Source organism: Planococcus citri, chromosome 2 (genome assembly GCF_950023065.1).
Source record: "Planococcus citri chromosome 2, ihPlaCitr1.1, whole genome shotgun sequence".
NCBI classification, from domain to species: Eukaryota; Metazoa; Arthropoda; class Insecta; order Hemiptera; family Pseudococcidae; genus Planococcus; species Planococcus citri.
Window position 1 is genome coordinate 63,399,361 of NC_088678.1, and position 11,619 is coordinate 63,410,979.

At 33.9% G+C, this 11,619-nt stretch overlaps 1 protein-coding gene across 1 annotated transcript; it reads left to right on the forward strand.

The window, feature by feature from the left end:
- The first annotated feature begins 1,329 nt into the window (after positions 1–1,329).
- On the forward strand, positions 1,330–8,551 carry LOC135836985 (uncharacterized). Its single transcript, XM_065352077.1, has 2 exons — positions 1,330–1,430; positions 6,162–8,551. The coding sequence occupies exon 2, from the start codon at positions 6,217–6,219 to the stop codon at positions 7,945–7,947; it is 1,731 nt and encodes a 576-aa protein (XP_065208149.1). The 5' UTR covers positions 1,330–1,430; positions 6,162–6,216; the 3' UTR covers positions 7,948–8,551.
- Positions 8,552–11,619: the final 3,068 nt, after the last annotated feature.

Sequence of the window (11,619 nt, forward strand, 5' to 3'; positions counted from 1 at the left end):
GTTTTTCGATTTTTAAAAGGAAAAAAAAAATCAAAATTTCACCAAATGACCAAGAAAGCTGTTTGGAATGTACCCTATTTTCGATCCCACAAGGTGTATTAGGAATAGTTTCAAACCGTTTTGAAATCTGACGTCAAATTCGTGTTCGGCGTTACCAAAAACATATAATTCGATATGTCACATGCCCAATGTTTCTTTTTGAAAGTTTAGCCCAAATTTGGGGGAGAGGGGGTGCTTCGCTGCCCATAAATCGGAATTTGTGAATAACGACTCTCAAAAACATATTTTCATTTAAAAATTACAACATTATAAACAATATACTCCAGAAATTACTTCAATAGCAGTGGCGTAAGTATACCACTATACCATATTAACCGTATTACAGTTATTACAGGTGAGGGGGTGTTGGTTTTGGTCGAATTTGACTATGACGCACCCGAGGTACAATTTTGGGTAAGATATATGTTGTTCTAGGATCAATACTGCATCTAAAAAATATTTTTCAAAAAGTGTGCCGAATGGCCTTGGGGGTAAGGGGGACCTCAAAAAATTGAATCGAAATTTTGGAGGGGGAAAAGTGAGGGGAGGAGGCTGTTGATTTTTTTGTGAAAAGCCTTTATGCATACGTACACTTTGGTTCAAGTTTGAAAAAAATCGGCCGAGTCAATCCTGAGAAAAAAAATTAAAACGATTTTCGATGAATTACTCAAGGAACCACTAACAGTTGAGGTCCAACACTTGGGGAAAATACTTATCTTGGGGTACCTATACATCACATAAGTTTCACCTCCGAAGGTCTCGGAGGCCGCTCGACCATACTTATCTGCCTAGGGCCTTTCACATAAAACAACTTTCGATCCACACGCGATCCACTATGTAGGTAATTAATTATTGCACATTTACTCATCGAACATTTTCATTCACTGATAAGAAATTTGATTTACGAGAAAAATGCAAAGGTAGCGCAGCTAATCCCTACCTGATAATCTCCGATTAATGAATCAATTTTTTTTAAATGTACCTACATATGTATATTACCCGAAATAGATACCTACATAAGTACCTACGTTGTCTTATCAGAGCGTCCGTCATCGAATCGTTCTTAACAGAATTATGTACGAATGCAGAAATATACATCTTTATTAATAAAACAGATATGTGTTTTGAAATTTTGAAATTTTGAAATTTCCCAGTACATAAAGATATCCCCGAATTTGTTGTTTATCATCTCAGAATTTACGCGCAACGTTGATTCATCGAAAATTTTTATTTGTGCGACGAAAATGTTGGCATCGTCCGACATTGTACGAGTATATAAAATGAAAGCGATTTCGTATTTGAAAGTTCATAACTGTGTTGAAAAGTGTTGGCGATACTTTCTTCAAGACAGAAGTACAACTTGAAAATAATTTCTGTTGTTATTTTCTTAAGTAAGTACATAACTACCTACCTATCTATATTATAAAGCGCCTTCCCAAAAAGTCGCCGAAAAATACGTGAAAAATCAGAAAAAATTATTTAGCCCGTTCTATGGCACCTAGAAAGCTAATTTTTTTTTAATCGAAACCTTAACGTGTCTACAATATGAAAAAAATTATCAGACCAACAAATTTTGAAGTTAAAGGGCCCAAATTTCGAGTTGAAATGGGCTGTTTTTGCCGTTTTTTCGATTATTCTCCAATATATCGAAAACGAAAAAACCGATGAAGATGGTTAATGTCTCATTTTAAAGAGCATTAAATGTTGAACATTTCCCTCACTGACATTACCCCTCTAGGGTGCTTAGTTTTTGAGCTATTTTGAATGCAAATTTTGAATTTCAGTTACACAATTTTGAATTAAATTATCTCGAAAACTAAAAAGGCTGGATGGGTAATGTAAACGAGGGAAATGTTCAAAATTCTATGCTCTTTGAAATGGTATAACCTGTTATCAGATCAAAATTAATCATCTGCGTCAAATTTACTGTTTAGTTCAAAAATACCCGAAAAATAGACGAAAAAATACGTGAAAAATAAAAAAAATTATTTAGCCCGTCCTATGGCACCTAGAGAGCTAATTTTTTTTTTAATCGACGCCTCAAAGTTTCTAGAATATGAAAAAAATTATCAGACCAACAAATTTTGATGTTGAAGTGTCCAAATTTCGAGTTGAAATAGGTCTATTCAGCGCTTGAATTAGATGCATAGGTTGTTCGGTGGTGATAACCATGTGCGGTGAGAGGAGGGAGCTAACATATCGAGGCAGTGTTTTGTCAACGTTACCCCGCACGAACTCACCCTTAAACCAGTTCTTCCTATTCATTCCATAACTGTGTATCACCAAACACAGAAGAAACGTCTTTTGTTGAGAGATTGCTAAAGACTTCACGGAATTAGTCATTTCATTTTAAAAGAAAACCATTTCACCTACAAAAAAAGTACATGTCATGTAAATACCTACAGTGTTTAAAGTATTTTTTCTTTTTTTTCAAAAAAAAAATCTATGAATAGATGGCAAATATAAAATACCTAAGTATAGTGTGAATGATTACACATTTCAGAGAATTATGAGGTGTTAACATCATCAAGTGAAGTTATCTATCAATCTATCTATCTACCTCATCTATGTACAATTGTGTATTTATCTCTATTAAATAAAGCGCCTCTCCCAAAAAATACTCTACATGGAAAAATACCCGAAAAAATGGAACCTAGAGAGCTATTTTTTTTTCATTTCGACACGTTAACATATCTAGAAATAGAATGTAGAAAAAATATACAGCTCAACAATTTTTAAAATTGAAGGACCGGTCCAAATTTTGAGTTCAAAAATGAGCTGTTCTTGCCATTTTTTCGATCATGCTCCAATGTATAGACCTATCAAAAACCAAAAAAGCAATAAAGGTGGTTAATGTCTCTTTTTAGAGAGTATTAAACATTAAGTTACCCTCGAGGGTTCTTAGTCCTTGGGCTATTTTGAATCCAAATTTCGAATTAAGACTTAAAAACTAACAATGCTAAATGGGTAATGTAAGCGAGGCAAATTTTCAAAGTTTCATCTCTTTGAATGAGGAAGTGTACAACAAAGGGGGGTTTGGGGCGCAGCCCCCAAGAGCGAGTTCCGAGGGCGAAGCCTGAGGAACGAGTAACGGGGGTTGGGCCGCGAAGCGGCCAGGGGGCCGTAGGCCCCCTAGTATCGTATACTTATCTAAATGCTTTACAATTGAATAATATAACAAAGGTAGACTAATTTTCGGTAATTAAGTACCTATAGTTTTTGTGTTGCGTATGGATTTTTTTTGTAATATTATTATTATTGGCTGACTAAAAAAAGAACTAGGTACCTATGTATTTAACAACCACTCTAAAAAATTTCTACAAAGTCATCCGCGTTAATTCAACCGCGTAAACACGAGTCTTTTGGTTTTCTTCCGAAATTTCACATGTGGATGCAGAACTATCAAATTTGAAAGTGATTTTTTTTTAAAAATTGGTTTCTGCCAGTTTGGAAAATTTCTCCAGCGATTTCATAATTGAACATTTGAACCATATTATGCAGTTCTGAGCTGACGAAAGTGACGGAAATTGACTTTGGAAAATAATCAATTGAAGTCGGTCAAAGGTGATAGATTTTATTCCGCGGCCAATTTTATAAATTTTTTTGGGGAACTAAAATTTACAGAAAAAAATTTGGAGGCGCTAAAGTGGCCCCAAACCAATTTCTAGTTGACTCGGTATATTTAAATTAAGGTATAAAGTAAATCGTAGGCTTGCAACTACATACTATGTACCATAAGTAAAATGTTGTGAAAATTTTCTGGAGGCTTCAGAACTGCTCAAAATGGTTTGAAACTGTTTCCATTCAATTTGGTGAGTCAAAAATATGATATACAAACACAATTTTAGCTTTCCAGGTCAACTTGGTAAATTTTTTTTTTTTTTTTTTTTGATTTTTTGGACCAAATATTATGATTTTTAAAAATCAGGCAAAAATCTAAAACTGCGCTTTAGCACCTAAAATGTTGACTTGCATACTCTTTCGATCAAGCTTTGTCCGATTCAAAACTTTTTCTGTCAGTTGGGGTTCCTCTTTATCTCATTCCAGATAATCTTTGATTTCCAACTTCATTTTGTGGAAATTTCGAGTTTCAAAAATCTGACGGACGCTTCAAAAATTTCCAAAAAGTCACTGGTGGCTCCAAAACGATTTGCAACCATTTGCAGCTGACTCAACAGCGTGTTAAGCCTTAAGTGAAGATTGAATTTCAGCTTTCTAAATTCACTTGACAAAATTTTGTGGAAATTTCAATTTTCAAAAATCTATTGAAGGCTCTAAAATTCTCGAAAATGTCGTTGGGGGCTCTGTAACGACTTGAAACGACCTGCAATCGACTTGGCGTGTTGAAATTAAGAGTGCAGAGAAAATTTTGACTTTCCAAATTTATTTGGTCAAATTTAGAGAAAATTTCAATTTTCTAAAATCTATTAAAGGTTCCAGAACGATTCAAAACCGTTCCCAATCGATTTGACAGGTGAAAAGTAGACACAGTTTGGTATATACCAAATTTCAGCTTTCTAGGTCAATGTGATAAACTTTTTATTTTTTTTTTATTTTTGATCAAAATCAGATCTTCAAAAATTCATCGAAAATCAAAAAAATGCAACTTGGCTCTTGAATTTTTAACTCATAATGTACTTTTGCGCTTGCTTTCGACTTTGTTTGTCCGGTTCAAAACTTTTTCTGCTGGTTGAGATTCTCTCAGTCACCCTTACCTAATTTCAGACGATTTCAACATTCCAACTTCATTTGGTAAAATTTTATGGAAATTACAAACTTCAAAAATCTGCTGGAACCTTCCAAAATTTCCATCAAGTTTTTGAGGGCTTCAAAACGACTTGAAACCCCTACAGTCGACGATAGTGACTTGAAATCAGAGTACAGAATAAAGTTTTTGTATTTTCAATATCATTTGATAAAATTTTCCGAAATTTAAAATTTAAAAAATGTGCTGGAGGCTTAGCCCAGCTTTCTAGTTCAATTTGGTTAAATTTTGATTTTCTTCATTTTTGGGTCTAAATATGATTTTTTTTTGCCAAAAATCGAAAAATTAACTAAAGCTTTTGAAATTTTGCATGCTCATTCCATTTAGTTTTGTCCAGTTCGAAACTTTTTCCATCTGTTCGGATTTCTCTTGATCTAACATAGACCTGGTGGACACTTTTGGATAGAAAAATTTACGTTGAAGGGTCTTCCACCTCAATTCGACCAACGTTTTTGAGTCATCTACTTCGACTTCGGTCAAATTTTTTTTACAATGTCTACCAACCCAATAAGTAAGAAACCTGCAATCAGTTTTGTCCCAGCCTTCTCAGGAGGGCGGGCGAGGAGAGGTTTCAATTATTTTCACATTGTCTCGTGGTACTCAACTTCAGCAGCGCATTACTCTAGAGCTATGATACTTTGATCAAAACTGATTCCATTGTTCGAAAGGGCATTGGATTTTAACCTTTTTAAGTACTTTAAAATTTTCAAAAGTTGAAAGTTGAACTTTCAAATTGGAAGTTTAAATTTCAAAATGGCACTGTAAGTAGGAGCTACGATTTAAAATTCTGAAAAAATTTCCATAGATGTACCTTTTGATGTTTTTTTGAAATATTCAATTTTCGAGATGGGACCTTTCGATGGAGGGAGATCATCCCCCCCCCAAATTTGGGCAAAAGTTTTAAAAAAAATCTGTGGCATGTGATACATCGAATTGTACGTTTTTTGTGACGCTGAACACGAATATGACGTCAGATTTTTGATTAGACCCCATCCATGGCCCCCAGCACCTCCCCAAAGGGGGTAAAAGTCAAACAAATGGTGTCATCAGTGTGACACATGAAATAGTATGTTTCCGATATCGCTGAACACGGATATAGCTTTAGTTTTTCAAATTGACCTCACCCGTGGTCCCCAGAGCCACCTACTCCCCCATGCGCGTAATTCCAAAAAATTTGTTTCATTCGGTCAAATCAAAAATCTGACATCATATTAGTATTCAGCGTCACCAAAAACATACTATTTCCTGTGTCGTGCGAACAAAACACTTTTTGGAAAAAAAGATTATAGCATTACGAGCCTTTATTGAAATATCGACCGTTTTTCATTTGGTTTTATTTTCTTCATTTTTGTTTCAGGAACCTACCAAAACCTGAATCAAAGCCACCGGTGAATTCCGTGTATCCCAGAACTATGGCAAACTACCGGTCCTTTTACAGTATCCTTGCAGGACTAGCAATCCTTGTCGTTTTCGCATCATCAGCTCCTGCCGCTCCTTCCACCAGTGCGAGTAAGACACTCGTCGAAAACTTCGAACATGCTACACAACTCCTATGTGACTACAAAACTACGCTAGAAAGTCGTCTGGAAGCCAAGGCCCAACGTAAGGTACCCGGAATATCTGCATCCAAATCTGATTCCAATACAACCGACCTGCTTCGTCATGAATTCTCTAAATTACAAAAACAGTTTATCGCTTTAAGTAAATGCGGTTTGCTTGATGAAGCAGCAATCATCAAGCTAAATAATACCTTCAATGAATTCAATAAATTCGTTGATGAAAAATCCGAAGATGACCTAAAGAAAGCTGTCAAAGTGAAGGAATTGGAGGAAAAATTCTTAGCATTGCAGAAAATATCGAAGACTATATTAGCAGTCTTGAATTCAATTGTTCGTAATGATATTGTAAGAAATGTTCAATCTCGTCGGTTTTCGGATGCTGAACAACAATTACAGTATTTCGATGATTATAAATATCTAGCCAGCCAAGTTTACAACGAATCAATTGATAATTTCGATTTGCTGCTAAATTTTGGAAGCGCTGTCAAGGATCATAAACACAGATTCAACGTGTACAATGCCTTGTATAACGAGATGAAATCCAATGGTCATAAAGATATTTCGAAGCTTCTTCAGTTAAGCGAATCATTGCAGAAAGGAATTTCAAGATTATCGAATGTCGATATCATAGTTGAAATGCAATCACTTTCACTCATCAGTACCTTATGGGATGAAAACCAAGATGCGGCCATCGAACCCATTGCTAATGCCTTCCTAAACGACAGCTCTTGGGAAATGGTTAAACAGCTCACTAATGGTATCAACGGTAGTTCTGTGAAATATGTTGACAAAGTTTACACCAAAGTTATCGAAAAAATCTTTGGCAAGATGGACACGGTGGAAATATTGAGAAAAGCCGAGGCAAATTTGAAATGCTTGGACGAATGCGTATCGATTCACCGAGCAGTTTTTAATAAATTACAAAGTAATGGAGATTTATTCGGAAATTCCACCATATCTTTAACGCGTTACATAAAAGCAACCATGGATGATGCGGACTACAAAAATTCTCACCCGGATATGCAAACTCGTCACAAACAAATCAAAGACAAGCTACCCAAGTCTGTGAGAAACGCTGTATTTTCGTCATTGGTATGCGTTAAAAATACCAAGTATAATGAGTTCTTTTATGCATCTGGTTTATTGAATGAAACAAACTCTAATGGTTTACATAATGTTTCCACTTTGATAAATGGCGATGGAGGTAGCCTGGCCAATTTTAAATGGAAAGTGTCCTTTTTGGGTAGCAATACGAATTTCAATTTGACCAACGAAGCACTGAATGAATACTTATACTCGTCGGACAATTTTGAGGGTTATAGACGAAAAGTTTTTACTAAGAAGTTATCGTCTGATACGGCCACCGGTGTAAATGGTTCCTGGAGATTTGAAGTGAATGGAGATGGAGTTTTTATCATAAATGTTGATAGAAATGAGTACCTGTTTGCTGACGAGAAGAGAAAAGCCATGTCTCAACGTGAGGTATTTACGTCGACCAAGGTCACTTCTGGAGCAGTTCCAGCTGATAGTGGGTGGGATATCGTTGATTGCACTGATTCTAACCAAACTCCTTTCAAAGCTTAATTTAAATCATTGAGTTACTTTGTATTTTTTTTATGAGTTTTCTCTTTTAATTATTGTGCCCATAGGATTACAGTGGAATCCCTAACATAACATTTATCTACATTCTATAACCATATCTATTTAAGTATATTATTGATGGATTAAATTAATTACCTATTTATAAGTACCTATTATATTACGTATTTATTTGAAACCTTGGAGTATAATCAAATAAAATTTCTGTTCCTATAATTTAAAAATGTTGTATAATCTACCTAATAATTCCATCTGTACCCCCCTTCAACGTCGAGCCTCTGTGATTCATTTTTTTAAAAAGTGGACCTCCTAAGGAAAATTTTAAAACTAACTTGCAAAAAAAAATGGCGGCCATTTTGATTGACTGGTCAGCAGAAATCGGACTCGCACAAAAAAATTTGAATCGGTTAAAGCTACTAGATCGAAAGAGGTTGCAAAAATACTTTCATCATCAGGCAAATTTTCTGGCGCATAAAATGGATTTTTTGATTTTTGGTGAATTTTTAAAAATCAAATCTTGAAATTTTCCGTGAAATTTTACAAAAAGAAGTTGGAAAACTAAAATTTTCTTATAAATATACTCATTGTAAAATTCTGAATCGATCAGAAGTGGTTTTGAGCCATTTTAGGACCTTCAGATAATTTTAGGCTGTTTTTCAAGCCATCAACAATTTTTTAAAAAAGCTAGTTTCTCAAAAAATGTCATAAAATCTGTTGAAACGAACTTGGCCTACTGAAGTTTTTGAACGATGGAAAATAGTACGTATTTACGGCAAACTGGTTAGGCAACTTAATTCACATCACTTTTTTTCTAAAATAAAAATTTACGGCAAATTGATTAGGCAACTTATTTTACGTACATCTACATAAGTACATTTTTGCTTACAATACTTCGTGTATTTTTTATTTGGATGCATTAGGTGAACATTTTTTTCTAAAGGCACTTGGTTTGAATATGATTATAGACATGCTAAATTAATTTAGACAGTTTATATGGCACTTCTTGAGAATCTGGAATTTTCAAAATGTTACTGGAACTCCAGAACAGCTTGAGCCCTCTTATAATCAACTCAGCAAGTTAAAATCAGGGTATATATATACAGTAAATTATAGCTTTTTGCAACTTCATTGGGCAAAATTTTGTGGAAATTTCAACTTTCAAAAATCTGCTGGAGGCTCCACGGCTGCTGAATACAGTTCAAAACCGTTTCCAATCGGTTTAGAGGGTCAAAAATGGAGAACATGCCAAATTGCAGCTTCCTAGGTCAATATGGTAGAATTTCTACTTTTCTCCATTTTAGGACCAAATTTAATTTTTAAAAATTCACTTTAGCGTTTACAATTTCGACCGGCGCGGTGATGGCCTACTCAAGCAATTTTTCGAAGCTTTGCTCGAGAACTCTCTACGCTTCTGCCGAGAAGAGTCTCTGAGCCCTTTTCCACTATAAACCCATGACGAAAAATAGCTCTAAATTTGAATTTAATTTTCCTCAGAGACCTTCTATTTTTTGTCCTGTATTTAAACCAAAATGATTCAAATTCGATGAAAAGGGTTGTAGGGGTTCACTTGCAAGGGAGAAAATTATAATTCTGTGGAAAATCGATTTTTCGTTTAAAAGATTACAAATTTATTTTTCTCCTAATTTTTTAACGTAAAATTTGATATGAGACGCATTTTTTTAAGGAGAAGGGTAGAGAAAGATTTGCAGAAGTCTTCCTCTTTGAATTAGGATACTGGAGTTGGTTGTTCTTCAATTTTTTTTGGGAAGGGGGATGATATGACGAAGCATATCAAAAAATGATTGCCAAAATGACCTTTACAAGACATAGGAAACATTTTTAAATTTGAAACTTTTAAAAACAAAACAGCAATTCAAAGTGAATAAATCTGTTTTCTTAGTTTTGAGCACATTTTCTCGAAAAATTCTCAATTTTGAAGTGAACAGATTCGACTCCCAATTCAAGTTACAAGTTCGTTTACTCAAGTTTGAACGGATTTTTAAAATAAATACATATAGGTATTAACGTAGGCAGACCTTTTTTGTATTTCCTTCCTGGGTGGAGGGGGGCGCTAAATTGAACCTGCTAGTTTTGAGAGAAAAATCAAAGTACTTAAATTATTATTTTATTGATAAAAAAAATATTTTTGGAAATACATATAAAAAATTAGGTACCTAACTTTCGTTTTAATTCAAGTACAAATCTTACATGCTTTGAACTTTTTTGAATTGAAAGTTTTTGATCACTTTACTTTTTTTTGCTCTTCAAGTGTGTACTTATGCTTACTTAATAAGTAATGTTCTATAATTTAAAATTTTCAGTGTGGTAACCTTGATAGATTTTGTACTCGACTCGTATTTGGATAATTTTTACCTGAAAAAAATTCAAAATTTTTGGAAAAGTTACCAAAATTTATTATTTTTTTTCATTTTTTTCAAATTCTTTCATTTTTTTGATATTTTCGAACTTTTCTTTGTGGGGACTGCGCCTCCATGAGTCCTTCCACAAAAAAGCCCCGCACGTTGGTACTACAATTTAAAGTATACAAATTTATCTCCTGGTGAAAAATTTGTGTACTTCATTTTAAGCATATTCCTTAGAAATGAAAAAAACACCTACGTTGAAATACACAGACTTGTCTCCAGGTAATACAGATGACTTCTTTAATTTTTAGCACTTTTTTCAAAAAAAAAGACTCCTTCAAAGGCTCTTTTCAAAACCTATTTTTGCTTGATAAAATCTCTTGAGTATTTGAATTTTCTAGTACTTAATGTTGGAAAAAATTATTAGAATATGGATTTGAATTACCGAAAACCGATTCTTAAAATTTGTGCCAAAATTGATATGGGAACTCACAAAAGACGATTAATCCGAATTTTCGGGTGCTGAATTTCACCTTTGGATTTTTGTGTCATTTTTTCGGAACTAGAGTAAAGTCCAAAAATCGGATGGAGGCGCTAGAGTGATTCGAAACCACCAGTAATTGATTCCAAAAATCGAAAATTGAAATTCACCATGTAAAATTTGACTCAATGATGTATTTTTGGATATTTTTTCGATTTTTCTTCGTTCAATTTGAAACATTTACTTTTTATTGGAATAATACCTCTCTTGTTAGTAGCCTAGTATTACGTACCTATCTGGATTCAATTTTCGAAATTTTTTGTGTCTCGTACCCTCACTATCCTATACGCACTTACAATTATGTAGATTATACATACATTTGTTGAACAAACTGCGTAGCTCGTTGGAAAGATAGACCAAAAATTGAAAGATGAATTTCATATACTGAATCATCGAGTCATTCCATAATGTTGATTCGTCAAGGTTTTATTTTTTCACAAGTTCCTCTCGTTTTAAAAAAGTGTGAAAAGCATCACCATACCTACTTCCTGAGAGTATACCACATTCAATTTTCTCAGATTACCTCACTCGTTTTCCATGTAGAAAAAAATTTTTAGAATAATGTGGAAAGACTTGTCGAGAAATTTTATTGTAAGTACATCTTCAAATATTTAAAGAAACTAAGTACATCATAAAAGTTTGAAAAGATTGTTTTAATTTTTTCGATTCCACTTAACAGTAATTTTCGCTTAATACCTACTTACTTATTGAAAATAAATTAAAAGTGAAAGGGTTTCTCTTCCTCTAAAAGAT

Coding starts and splice junctions, on each gene's coding strand:
- LOC135836985 (XM_065352077.1), top strand. CDS start 6,217: ATGGCAAACTACCGGTCCTTTTACAGTATCCTTGCAGGACTAGCAATC.